This window comes from Sinocyclocheilus anshuiensis, unplaced genomic scaffold (assembly GCF_001515605.1).
Source record: "Sinocyclocheilus anshuiensis isolate Anshui unplaced genomic scaffold, SAMN03320099.WGS_v1.1 scaffold330, whole genome shotgun sequence".
Taxonomy (NCBI): domain Eukaryota; kingdom Metazoa; phylum Chordata; class Actinopteri; order Cypriniformes; family Cyprinidae; genus Sinocyclocheilus; species Sinocyclocheilus anshuiensis.
In genome coordinates, this window is record NW_015547689.1 from 392653 (window position 1) to 407717 (window position 15065).

At 37.1% G+C, this 15065-nt stretch overlaps 1 protein-coding gene across 4 annotated transcripts in view; it reads right to left on the reverse strand.

Annotated features, from left to right (window-relative positions):
• Nucleotides 1-15065, reverse strand: part of LOC107703515 (cell adhesion molecule 1-like) — a 345884-nt gene that overhangs the window by 83089 nt on the left and 247730 nt on the right. For 3 of the 4 annotated variants that reach the window (XM_016506155.1, XM_016506154.1, XM_016506152.1), the window contains exon 2: nucleotides 5721-5738. The exons of the other annotated variant lie outside the window; for it this stretch is intronic. In XM_016506155.1, coding sequence (XP_016361641.1) covers nucleotides 5721-5738 — 18 coding nt within the window. The remainder of the gene's footprint in view (nucleotides 1-5720; nucleotides 5739-15065) is intronic. 4 annotated transcript variants of the gene reach the window in all.

The window sequence follows — 15065 nt, forward strand, 5'->3', positions numbered from 1 at the left end:
AGACTAAAGTCTCAAACCCAAAGAGATATTCTTTATAAAAGTTCCAAGACCTCCAAGACGCCTTGTTTAAACACGCCCCCACATGTCTACGTCACTGTGTGGGAAGATTTGCATAACACCGCCCAAATGTTCACGCAAAGAAAGAAGGCGTAACTTTATTGTTGCTGCCGCCGCCATGTTGTAAAGATGCTGTGTTTTATTGCGAAAGCGAAAAAACTTTTCTTGGTCTTCCAAAAGAGGATACGACTAGAAATCAGTGGTTAAGTTGTATTTACTAGTGTAGAGTAGCGCTTGTTGTTTGTCATTTCTCCGATCACAAATGCAGACATGGTTTTATGTTTACACAGCGCGATGCAACGCAACGCGTAAAAAGACAGTATAAGTCATTATAATCCGTAATTATGTCCCCACTGGATGCAACAAATGCCTCGTTTGTAATGGGTTTTAATGTTTTTGTCTCGTCTCTCCGGCCGGGACACGGCATCACAGTATGGTAAGGGGCGTAACATTTCCGTCACACGCTTGAGGTATTTGGACAATCACAACGCACTGGATAGCTGGCCAATCAGAGCACACCTCGCTTTTCAGACCGATGAGCTTTGTAAAAATCGACGCGTTTCAGAAAGGCAGGGCATAGAGGAGAAACAATAATGTACAGTATGTGGAAAATAATGTGTTTTTTTAACCTTAAACCGCATAAACACATTTCATTTCACCAAATACACAAAATAATGTTCTTTTTAGCATCATCATATGACCCCTTTAATGCAAATATTATAGTTGATTTAAGTTCCACTGATGGAGTTTCCCAGCTTTGTTGTGTTTAATTGCGAACAATATCGGCTTGGTACTATGTGTTCAGGGTTTGAAATGGCATGTGCAAAGCAAACTTCTGCTGCTTTCTCTTTAGAAAAAACCAGTAGTGAATTCCCTCAAGCCCTTCAGCCACAAAAACCCCCTCCCACTCTCTTCATATGCTGCGCAGCCGTGAAGCGTTCACACAAACGTATGGATAAGTAAATTGTGATGATACTAGTGCTAATGAAGGGTAAAATGATGGTTGGATGGGAGCAGCAGTGGAATGTGGCGTGTGGGAAGGGATGGATGGCAGCCTGATGATTAATGCGTCAGAGAGCAGACGGGGGCCGGGCGCAGCACCAGAGGCCTTGCCACCCCTGCTCGCTCATTTGGAAATCTCTCTCAGCAGAGGGAGAGGAAGAAAGGACTTCTGCCACTGTGACTGAGTCTCAACGGCAATGGATAAACAAATACCCCTTTTCCACCAAAATGCTGCTAGTGAAAACGATTATATAACTGACTGCTGGAACATAAGCTGTCCACAAAAAAAAAAAAGCACATAATTTTTAACATCAAAAGTAACTTTAGTGTCTTCATATGACAAGCCAGCTTTGATGCACTATTTTGAAATATATAACTAAACTATATTATATTTTTATGTTTCCTAAACATTATACATATAAAAACTAAATCCTAAATATTATTATACATAATATTTACACAACAATAAAAATATCATCATCATTATTATTTATATATTATAAATAATAATTGCATAGTTTAAATAGTTTAATATTTTAAATATTATAAGAGAGGAAATACAATCCATGGTTATCAATTCATAAATGATATTTGTAGTTTAGGGTCAATACAATTTTATTATTATTATTTATGTTTTAAATAAACTATTTCTTATTCAGCAAGGATGCATTAAATTGATCAAAAGAATCGAAGTTACTTATAATGTTACAAAGGATTTTAATTTCAAATAAATGTTGCTATTTTTAACTTTCTATTCATCAAATAATTCAAAGATTTCAAATAAAATACACTTTAAAATATATTAAAATCGTAGTTATTTTAAACTGTAATATTTCACAATATTACTGTTTTTACTGGATTTGTGATCAAATAAATGCAACATTAAAGACAATGAGACTTTCAAAAACATTCAAAAATTAGCAGTGTAATTTTTTTTTAAATGGACAATGGAAATAAAGTGGCAGAAGCTGTTGTGCAACATGACTGCGCTTAGAAATTTCAGACGTTTACCATGTAAGTAGTTTATAATGGGAGTGATCTATTTCTATGCCAACCCAGCCAGACTAAGCTGTTGCTTTGAAAACTTTACTTGAAATGGACATTATTCCACCCTATTGATGGAAAAAAGCCATAAGAAGACCAGATATACAAAAGACCAGAGAGAAAGAGATGAAAGAAGGGACAAAAACCAAAAGGAAGCAGGTAAGAGAATCACAGAAGAAGAGCAGAGACCTGCCTTGCCCTCTTTCTCTCTCTCTTCCCTTCCCAGCATTCCTCCTCTCAGCAAGACGGTGCACCATGAGGACCTTCAGCACCTGTCCCTCACTCTGAAATCAGTGAGCTGTGCCGGAGTCACACGGCCTCTCCTCGCCATCCATCTATATACGACATCCTTGAGCTGAGATTGCACGGACAGTTCGGTGTGTATTTTGCATTGTCTCCAAGCGGGCGTCCTGATCTAGGCAAAGTCTGTGCACACAAGGATAATAATCCTCATGCAGGCGGCAGGAGATTAACTGCCCTCTGCCTCTCACATCTTCCTCTATCGATCGCCACAGATTAAAAATAAATAAATAAATAAAATCCTCACATGCATCCACTAAGATGACATCACAGCCAAAGAGGCAGAACAAGGAGTCCTTGTGGCAGAGCCACGTCCTTGAGGTCAGAGGAGGCAGCGCAGACACAGAGAGGAAGACAGAGATGAAGAGCTTTGCTTTCCCCTAGCAGCTAACATTAAAGTCAAATTAAATCACAATTGGAGAATTCACTGAGTTCATGCTGGTTAGCTTTGAGGATGCCTATAATGTATATGTACTAACATAGTCATAAAAGATAACTAAATTAGTATTTGATATGCATTTAAAATTAAATGTCTTTCTCTTCCGGGAAATGCACTAAAAATATGGATGACTCATTCTGCACTGCATAGACTGTTGTCCAATCAAATGCTCTACATAATAACAATGTCTCTCCCCTTAAATTATAAACGCCACCTGAAACTGATTAGAAAGTAGTAAACATTGCACAAGGCAGTGTCTTAAAAATAAATTAATTTAAAAATAAAGCATTAAAAAACACATTTTAAACTTTACAATATATACATTTCAATGTTCATATAAAATGTTGTCAAAAAAGTCAAATCTATCTATCTATCTATCTATCTACACACACATTATATTGTATCTGATGAAATCTAATGTTAATTTTGAGATGACAAAGGATTACATTCTCCACTATTATATTAGTGTTTTTAATGATTAACTTTAAGTAAGCTTTAGATGGCAAATTTAGAGGTCATTTAAATATAACAATACGGTAAATTAGCAGGCAAAATGAAAAATGAAGTGTCTGCCAATATATATAGTGTTGATTGAGACCAAAAAATAAAATCTCTAACATTGTCTGATAACATCTGTGGTACTGACATTGTGCATTTCTACATTTAATGGGCTCTTAAAAAAAGGTCTTTTGAGTTGTCAAGGTAAGGTGAAGGCAAAACCTTGGAGACATCACTGTTGCATTATGGGCATGTTTTTGTGTTGCTTTGTGCTAATGTATTTAGCTAGCACAGATCTTCTGGATCACTTTACAGTAATTTCACAAGAGCCAGCTAACACAATAATAGAAGCATCATCAGCACGGTCCTCTATTTAGTATTAATGGCGAATGTGTCTCTTTGGCAAAAGAGAGTTCTGATTACAAGCAGAGTTGGAGGAGAAAGAGGACGAGAGAGAGAGAGAATGTGGCATAAACCAAGCAGAAGGCCATGAAGGACTGGGGTCCTTAACAAGGACTGGGATTCATCCAATCCCCCTTGGGAGTGTCTTCTTCAGCTCACTTTAATTTATACCCATACAAATAACTTGGCTTCGATTAATAACTAAAACGCAAGGCAAAAAAATGCAGTGCCTTTGCCAAGTGCAGCGTGTGTGTGTGTCTGAAAGAGAAAGCATTTCTCCTGTGCCTCAGCATGTTTGGGCTGATAGACTGATAGAGAAGGGCATTAATCGTAAAGGGCTGCTGGAGTGTGGGCTAAAGTTGCTGGCTGTAATACTGTCTGTCTGAATCATCGCCCCCCTTCAGGCCCGGAGCAGGTCGGGTGTCTAGTTTTCTGTTCTAATGTGGCCTGACACTCAAAAAGAACCATCATTCCTCCCTCTGTGCTGATGAGAGTACATTAGGACAGGGACGATTTAGTGGTGGATAAATAAGGGTGTCTGTGAGTGTCTTTAATGGCTTTAGATTAAGAAAGAACCAATATAGAAACTCTTGCTAACACAATAGCCAATAATTATTTTTATATTAAGCCCAATAACAAATACTAAGGCTGATATTGTACATCAACAGTGCTTACACTACAGTTCCAATTAAAAATTATTCATGCTGAAAAGAGGCAAATATATATATATATATATATATATATATATATATATAGTAAAAAAAATAAACAAATAAATAAATAATAATAACCCCTGATATTATCTACTAATAGTATTGGCCTGGAACAATTTAATCATTATTTTTTATTTATTTATTTATTTTTATAGTAGTTTTCATATTACATATCATTGAGTGTTACAAAGAACATTGTTCTGTAAACCCTTCCAAGGAACTGCTGTCACAGATACAATTTTACATAGCATACATATTCAAATGTTATTTGAACAGATGCAGTCCAGGTTAAATAAAATAAATAAATAAATAAAAAACTAAAATAATACACTGCTAACTTTAGCTGATACCAATATGGTCACTAGTATATTACACATTTCTTCTTTCAACATAATTAAACTATATTTAATATGTAATTAAACCTCTGTGCGTGTGAATCAAAACAGAATGTTCTTGAAGCTTTGTTTAGGTAATTAAAAAGTGAGTCATGAAACATTCATCAATGAATTAGTGTGCTTTATATCTATTTCAAACCTCCAATCGACACAAATGAAAAGGTTAGAAGTACAAGCATCAAAGAAAAGGAATTCATCCTTGTTGCAATGGATGAAATAGACTTCACAAAGATGATACCATTTATATCACTATGAGCTTTTATGGTGCTTTTGTGTGCAACCTCTCTAAACTAAACACACCTTTAGTAATATAATGTCCTTTATACAGTATAAAAGAAAAATCGAAAATATTCTCATATCTTGAACCCATGCTTGTCTTCAATGAGCCTTAACAAAAGAAATGGCACAAAATAAAATGAGGAAGACCTGAGAAGTGCTGGCGAGACATTGATAGAGTAGAGAGTTTGAGTACGGTTTACCAAATGACTTATTTTACCGCCCTCCTTCAAAACACATTCCCCACATTTGAAGACGAAATTATTGCATATCTGGAGTAAATGTGCTCTGTGAAAATGGAGAAATTCAACTGGATGAGACACCGGAGAGAATGAGGCATAATTTCTGTCCTGAAAGGTGAGAGACGAATGATGTTAGAAGGGACGAGAAAGATGGAGTGCTGGAGAGATACATCATCTGCACCGGTTGAGAGAGAAGTAGTCAGTGAGTCAGAGGCTGAAGAAAGGCGAGATGGTTTTGGTTATGACCAGCACTGCTAGCTGTAAAGGACAAGCTATTTGGGAAATGGGAATGGGAATGGAAAAAAAACAAAACATTAACACACGAACACAAGAGGTAAAAGGGTAGCCATACCTGGGAACTGAGCAGCTCCTGTGTGAAAGGGGGAGAAGAAAAGAGAAAACTTAACATAACATAACATAACATAACATAACATAACATAACAGTGTTTCCCATACATCGATTTATTTGTGGTCGGCCCACCACAATATGAACACTGACCTCCACAAATAGATTTTCCAAAAAGCTTTGACTTCTTTGAAAAACCATGAGCTCTGCACATTTCAAAGTCAAAACGCAGCTCGGGACTTTTTATATGAATGTATATTTGAAGGGAACTGACTGTCTTTAGAAAAGTTTCGATGTCATTTTCATTTAATCTTTCCTATGCCTGGTGCCTGATAAAGCAGCGTTTATGAGTGGAGCGCTGCTTTGTTTACAGCCGTTAACTGATATTTCTGCCACTCCTAAAGCACCTCCTACTGGCAGAGAATGAATGTCCATTTTCAATAAGCCCGTTTGTTTTATATATAGCCTATATTTCCCCCAGGGGATGTGCCGCCACACATAGAGTGCAAGTCTGTGGGAAACACTGTATAATACAATATAATATAATAAATATAATATAATATAATACAACAGTTCATTCTGGTCCTCAAATCTGATTGGCTGAGAGGTAGGGATGGGCGATATCTTATCGTTTGCGATATACTGGTAAAAATTCTCCACACGATAAGAATTCATCTTCCCGCGATAATAACGATAAAGTCTAGTTGTTGACATAATTCTGTGTGCAACCATGCTGCGAAAACCTGGCAACCCTGTTCATAAGCGTCACCTGTTGTCAGAGAGTGCGTCTCATTCAGACCTGCTGTTGTTTCGCGCAGATGTTTTATGTAGCAAATAAATAAATAACACCTAAAGTCAGACCATTCTGTTTTTGTTTTAAATCCTGAAATTAATCTAAATCAAATCAAAAACAACTGCCCGTGCAGATCATGATTAAAATGCAGTGGTTGCCTCTAATTTCAAATGGCTAGATATTTTTGTTTAAAGCCAGTTTGTTTGTTATAAAGCAAATAGCCAATAAATAAATTTGCTTAAAAATCAGTATCAGTATCAGAATCCAATTTGCTAGTTAAAAAAAAAAAAGAAAGAAAGAAAATAAAATCTGAATTCTGAATCTGCTATGATCGGATCATCAGTAATTAAAATACTCATTTTACTCAAGTAAATACTCAAGTAAAATGCCTCAAATTTGAAGTACAATCTGGGATGTCTTTTTCTATCAATTCTTCAATAGGTAGATCTTATCTTTCATAAAGGCTGAGGTCAGGGATCTTGGGCCTAAAAAGTTTGGTGACCACTGCTCTAAAGAAACAGGATTCCCTAAATTATCGTCATTGATATCATTATCGCAATAAATATCAGAAATGATCGTGATATATTTTTAAGCCCATATCGCCCATCCCTACTGAGAGGTCTTTCCAACCATGAGATATTCATTCAATATTGCCATGGGAACTGTTTCACTGTTTGTATCACTCCGCTTCCAGCAGTTCTTACAGTGAGTGGTATGGCGAATGTCCAAATTTAATCTTAGAAATACTACTTGTTGTTGTGTCACGAATTGTAGTTTTAAGAGTTTTTTTTAGGCGATAATGTAGTTGCCTATATTTCAAATATGTGATTTGTTAATAAAGATAGTGCCTATTTGAACATTTTCTTCAAAGTTGTTGGAGATGTGAAATATTTTATATTAATCCAAATTCATCCACTTTAGAGCACTTGAGAAAAAAAAATAATTAATTGACTCAAATTCCTAAAAAAAAAAAAAAAACAATCAATCATGTATAGGAGTTGGGTAACATGGCTGATACAAACAAACTTTAGGTCCCACATGGATAGTACAATCTGACTGACTGTCCACTTCATGGTGTATCTTGAGCAGCCATTAAAAACCACAAGATCCTCATGAATATAACAATAAGAAACAATGGAGGAAGAAATTCATCATCAGGTCCCTGGCGGAACATTACTTTAACTCGTTCAGTGCCTTCTCTTGACATGGCGCTCAATGCTGTAAAACTTCATTAATTGCAAAATGTCAACAGCACCTGGTCTTGAGCTCATCTACTGTATCTGCAGCTAAGGCCCCAAATCAGAGGCTTAGCTAATGCACTGCCTCTGGTACCCGCATAACAGTTTTAAAAAGCACTTAGAGCCGACATGGCTTTATGAAACTGCAATGAGTGAGAGTCTGATTAGAAAAACAATTTTCTTATTAGCATTTTCACCAAATTTTCATCTTTGCTAATGTGCTAATTAGCATTCCTCTTCTGGGACTCAACGCAAAGCCATTGAAGATGGATATTTGTGCCTCAGCTTTGTTCAGAGCGTCTGCATGTCAATTGAATTTAAACAATATTAGAGAAGTACACAGAAATCCGTGCAAATATCCATGGGTGACCATGGCATAAATCATCTCTCAGTACCAAACAAAACTCTTCAAATCCGGCCGCTTGCAACAAGACCCTTGAGGCAAGATCTAAATATACTTCACAAAGCTTTGCATAGGCCTATAAAACAGGCTCGTGCCCACCAGGATTCCTTAAGACAATGTTGGCTATGGATGGAAACTACCCTGGTCTAAGTTGCAGGTCTTTTTTTTTAGTAGCGTAGATTGGTAGAGACTTGCGGTGAGAGAATACAGTGTGCCTTCTTTAGGATTTGTCGCATGATTTGGTTGAGAGCCACAGGGGACCAGGGCCACCCTGGAATTTAGACCCCTGGAACACAGGCCACACAAATAGGGTTATTCATGTTAAGTAAATGTCAGCTGTCAGAATAACTCTGCATTGGCTTTTTAGCCATAGGCTTTGCTTAGCCCCTGACCGGTGAGCTAAGGGACCGCCCAGTCCATGTCACACTCTCTCCCCTTCTCTTCAGGTGAGGTTAAAATCTATGACCAGTGCAATGCATTAAACATGAGTTATCCCACTTGAGAGACGCTCCCTACTCCAAAATGATAGGGACATTAACTTTGGGGTCAGCATGCATGAGCTGCATTAACCCTCATGTGGTGTTCGGGTCCTTTTTGCTCTGAAAAAAAAATATTTTTCCCGAAAATACTAGTTAATGTTATCGCATTGGACTGAAATTTTGTGACTTTGTTCACAAAGGGTATAACTACTTCTAAAAAATGTTTTGATCAGTTTCATACTTTTCTGGGGGAGATTTTTCACCTTGTTACACCCGTGATGTTACAGAACAAAAAGGACCCGGCCTCAAACAAATGCTTATAAATCACTCATTATGCTATATTATCAACAAAGATTGGATTCAATCTTTTTGTCAACTTCTTACCTTTCATTTAGGACTGGTTTTGTATTTATATTTGCTTCTGATTAATCGTAGGCCTCATTTATCTGAGAGTAGGCACCTCATTTTTTGAGTGAAAAAAGCATTATTTATGACCCTTGTGTCTCGCTTTATGTGCACACCAACCTGAGAGCACTTCACATAGTCAAAAGCAAGGCGTTTAAAAAAAATATGCTGTCATAACTGGGAATCTATTGCTGCAGAAAGAGAGATTAATTTAGACATCTCAAAAATATATTATATTATATTATATAAAAATATAATTAATACTATTGATATTATCATTCTTTGTTTATTTTTACACTTTTATCCAAAGCAACTTACAATCAATGAATACAACAATTTATGTAAAATTCTAAATTCTAAAATAAATAAATATTTATTTATTGTGGTGGTGCATTATATTAATAATAATAATAATTATTAACAGTTTATCTAAAACAACAACTAATAATAATTTTAATAGATATAATATATTAATTATATATTTAATTATATTATATGTAGGCCTATATATGTATTTAATAATAATGGTTATATATATATATATTTTTTTTAATAGATATTTAATAATCATTTATATAATAAAACGATCATTAGGCCAAACTGATGCATTTGAAACATGACCTTACACTACAGCTCACTTCTGGCCAGCTGCCTCACACACAGGTTTCCACAGCATCATCGTTCTCATCAAAACCTAGAAACCTGCTGCTCATGAAGTATTAAATTAAACATGATAAGTGGTCCCATTAAAGCACAATTATCAGTAATCTGCAAATGTGAACAAGAGAAAAGCTTTTCCTAGCTAAAAATGTCACTGGACAAAAACCGTCAGATTCATGGACTTCAAAGTCAGCGACAAAGTGCAAGTGTTTCTAAGGATCAAGTCTTTGTCCTATCAGGCTGCTTTAGTCAGAGAGGATTGAAGCATGTGCGTACCTGAGCCATAATAGGGAGGGATTTATTGTCTGTCTGCCGGGCGGTGATTAGACACCACTGCTGCCACTCTGATAAGCCTCGCTGATGGGAATAGGCACTCCAGTGTCCTAAAACCACCTTGGAGGAGCCAGAGAGAGAGGTCACATCTGGCGGATCCAACCATCCGCCTCTGACTTTGAAGTGACTTTTGAGGTTTACTAAAACTTTGGGGACACTTATAACTTCTTCAGAGGAGTGAGGCTCATTAGGCAAAAAAAGGAATTATAGCCCCAATATTTTAGAATTCGAGACCCAGCACAGGTCTGTTTTCACAGATTAATTTACTTCTGCTTTGGGGAATCCAGCACTGATTTCTGACATTACACAGAACATTCATGAGAAGATTCAATGTGGGCAGCCAGAGATGTGTGCCAGCTAACCTGCCATGAACAGTTTGATATTTTCAAAAATTCTTTAAAAACTACCCCGCTGATTTTTCATGCTGGTCAGCACTGCCACGGTGTAAGTAAAGGATGTGCAACACTACATTTCAAAATTGACATATAAAGCACAGCACACTAATTAAAAAATGGATAAATAAATAAAAATAAAAGTGCTATATCAAAAATATCACCCCACACAACAACAACAACTGCTACTACTATAACTTGAACCTTTCCAAATATATGAATTAGCATAACTCAATATTTTATAAATGAACATTAATTCATTACATTACCATTCAATACAATACAATATTTTTTTTAAATACTGAACTGAATGATGTTATTCAGCAAGGATGCATTAAATTAAAGAGATTTCTTTCAAAAAAATATTAATATTAATATTAATAAATAAATACATGATTTATTTGTTTCTTGTGTTATTAAAATTTTATATAACAACAACAACAAAAATAACTATTCATACATAAATAAACATACTTATTTAGTGGCACTGATTTTATAAGAGCACTACAACAAATAAACAAACAAATAAATATTAGTTTACATTATAATAATATATATTTCAATAATATAAAATATTTCAATATATCACAATAACCATTAGACAAAAGACTTCTTTCAAAAACATTAAATAATTTTTTTTTGTTCATAAACTTTTGGTAGTACATAACACAAAAATAATCGGTTGTTTGACAACTAGTCAATCCTAATGGATGGCAAACCAGGATATGTCCTTCAGGAGTTGAATATGTCAACAGGCCATGGATGTTTAGGCATTCAGAGCACTGATGGAGTACTGTGAGCAGATGTACATACCCACAGACATGCAGCTTCCAGCCTGACCTGCTGAGCCTTCATGTAATTAAAAGGTTAGGAGAGCAGAGTCATATTTTCATCTCAAAAGGGATTTGATGGAAAGGGCAGGGTTGTGTGGCCTAGCACGATCCACACAACACACAGATTGACCTTCACATCCATGTCTTTCTGAACAGCATGCCAAAGAGGCCAATTGAACACCTCTATGCCACACACCAGGAGGCCACAAGGATCGTGATGCTCTCTTTTTTTTTTATAGACAATCGGAATCTGATTAGAAATCCTTGAAAAGAGGTGGCATTTACATTTGTCATACTTTTGGCAAAACTCATACTAAAGGCAAGTCAAAATGACAGAATAGAAAAGAAGAAGGACGATGATAAGACCTAAATACCAACAATGCTGCTATTAGATGTTCGAAAGCGGATCTGAATGTTACAGCCAGTCGGTGAAAATAGCTTCAGACGAAAGCCATCAGGTGATTGGGGACAGAACGGGGGCGAGACAGAGAACTGATACAGCATAGGGACAGTTGGGGTGGTCACTGACGAGACCTAGAGACCAGAAAGGGAAAGCTACCATTAATTTTGAATGAGAGGCACAGATCTGCAGTAATTGCTATCTGATAGTACATCCAGCAGCTCTTCAATCTCAGGGCATTTCTCTGTGGGATCACCTGAGGTAAAGTGACCCCTCATAACTTAGAAGTCACTCCATTTACGAAGGATCTCATTAAATCACAACAAAAACCTTGAGGCCATCTATATGCTAGTGTACTCAAACAGCCGTTCTCCTTCAGGAAAACAGACCAGAAGTATTGACGAATACTCATGATGCATGACACAAATATTCACCCAACCAAATGCTCCCTGGAATGAACAAATGTGAAGTAACTAAGGCATATTGGCGATTTCTTTTAAAAAGAGACAAGGTGTTTGAAACATCCTGTTTTGATAGGAAATGTGTCAAAATAGTTGCCCACAAGGATACATGACAGTAGAAACTGAACTATTGCAAATATGAATGGTGGATGGACTCTTCCGTTACTAATTAGCTAATGAGAACCGAGCAAAAGCAGTGAGCAGTGTTACTTCCTGCTGTTCACAAATCGCCAACATTTTTGATTGGAATGTCAGTCACATAATTTGAGTAAGGGTCCTTCAACCAAAACAAAAACAAATACATAATTAAATTATAAAAAGGACCATTTCACACTAAATCAGAATTGCACTCTGAACGGCTGACCTGCTAGAGGCCGTGGAAAACATTTTTTGGCTGTCATTAGTGAATGGAAAGGTCGGTGTTCTGGAAAGAAAAAGGTTATAATCACAACACGTACTAAAATGAAAAGCAAACATTATAAATGTTGGCTTCTCCAAAACAGACAAGGACAAGGTATTTTTTTAGTTTCTGTGGCCTACACTTTGCCAGAAATAAGAGATTATCATGATTTTTAATCAATGAGATTCCACTGTGGCCGGAACTACCTATAAACAAACCAAGCAACTGACAAAATGTCCTGTTGCTTGTCATGGCTGGTTATGACATGTTATCAAAGTGTTGAGATCAAAAGATGGGAACTGTTGGTGAAAGGATGAATGGTTGATATAGAGATTAACAGTTAAAACATTCTCACGATATTCTGACACTACAGTGACTACGCTTGGTTGCCGATAGACTACACATTGAATTCAGCCTGTCTGTCTCCCTTATTCTGCGTTTGCCTTTGTTGGTTTCTCCCCCTCGCTCTCAGGTCTAGCTTTTTACTTAATTAAATCAGCCAAGCCCTCATATCAGATATTCTTTGACGGAATACTAAAGCATATCCATTCCCTAATGCCATTATAGCGAGCGGAGGGCAGGCAGATGCTTTAATCCCCTGGATCAGCCTACACAAAAGAAAGAGAGGCCGCCAGTCTGCCATTAGCCACATATTTGCTCCTGGGCTGGGAACACTAACCTGAAGCATGAATTCTGCGCTATTGACAGATATGACAGGCTCTCCCTGGGATGCTCACCAGACGAAAAACTCGAAAAACTGAAAACCTTTTTCAGTAGTTGCAGAGGAATGACTGATGTTTTGACATGGCACAGTGGTGCCTCCATTTACCATGCTTCTACTTCTCCAAACCACATTGGTTGCGGCAAAATGTGGCCAAAATGAATTTGTCAGAGTAAAAGTAACAAAGCACTGATACCCGTCATGAAAAGAGAAAGACTTCAGAATACCGTGCGCTCAGAAAACCGAATTATGTGTTCTCTTTTGCGTCATCATGCTTTTCAAATTTTTTCATATGGCTGCTCTTCTCTAGCCATTCAAATTTTTGAACGTTGTGCAGCAAGTGTATGCTAGCTTATGTTACAGTTAAAATGTACAAATGTACACATCTAACCTCCTAACCATGCATGAGATCTGACTGGATCTCTGTCCAAATCGTCCCTCCCTACCATTTTCGTCTCGTTTTTATTCATTGACGAAAATGACAATAGATTTTCTTCATAGTTTTTGTCATTCAAAATGAGTTTTATTTCATTATAGTCTCGTTTTCGTCTGTGAACAAAAATGTTGTTGATGAAAATTATGAAGAAAATTATTTGTCAACTAAATTAAAAGCGTCATGACATGAGAAATGAAATTCCTTTGATCTTTTGACATAGAAGATGTCTTTGTATGCTTAATACATCCTGCAATTTTCATAACTTAAAATGTCCTCATCATCAATAAAAAAGCATTTATGTAACAACCCTCAGAAAATGGCTCGTTTGGATCCTAGGTGCAGGGTGACATCGTTTGCATATGACCACCTCCAGAGCAAGACAACTACGCCTATTTTTGCATCATTGCATTCCTCTGACATAAATACATGACCCCAGGGATCTGCTCGGCCTACTCTTCCCTGTCTCTTTTCCTCAATCACTGGCTTTCCTACCTCTCTCCCCCTTTTTTATATGAGTCTAGAAAAGCGTGTAATTAAATCTGCAGAGATTGCATGAGCAAGAACAAGCGATGCAGTCAGGCAGAATATGTGCATTCCTGTACAGTGGGATAAACACAGGCATGATGAAAGACGGAAGGGAAGTTTGCACTGTATCTGACAAGGCAAAAGAGACATTCTCGCAGCTCCAAAGCACACACGGAAGGGTTTTTCCCACTGCGCCCCGTCAAAGGCTGGGTACACTTATTTTCTGCAGCAAGGGCATCTTTACATATTCCCATATTGCGCTTCTGCTCATCTCAAGTCCTCAAATCCCCTGTAGAAAAATATAGCATGCCAAAAGTGATGAAGCATTTGTACAAATTCCATAGTCTACAAAATGTCATAAGATGCGCAAGGGAGGAATAAGCTGTGAACGAGGCGACTTGTTTCAGTGATTTGTAAACAAAGCAAGTATATTTTCATCAGTTTAATTGAAAAACAAAAAAAGATCGTTAGGAAGGTTGCGCAGACATCCTTTCCATCCCGGGAGTCAATGATGCAGATGGGATGGCAGTGTGCTCTGCCTCTAAAATCGCCTTAGGTTCCCATAGCACTTAAATAAGTAGTTCAGAACTCTGCAGGGAGCGCATACAGAACACTGAAGAACGCAACGGCACCATAGGCAATGCAATGTTTTTAGAGTCCCATAAATAATTAACAACAATTTCCATAAAAATGGAGGATGCTCTGGATGCAGATCTTCTTTAGCACTACCTCAAACAAACCACTGTTTTGGTATCATGATACCTGTGGCACCTTTGAACTCCAGAGTGCATGTTACTTTTCTATACCTAAACCTGTCTGATGGGACAATATCCCTTCCCGAGGCTTTGAGCTATATTTTTCCTACCCCCCCC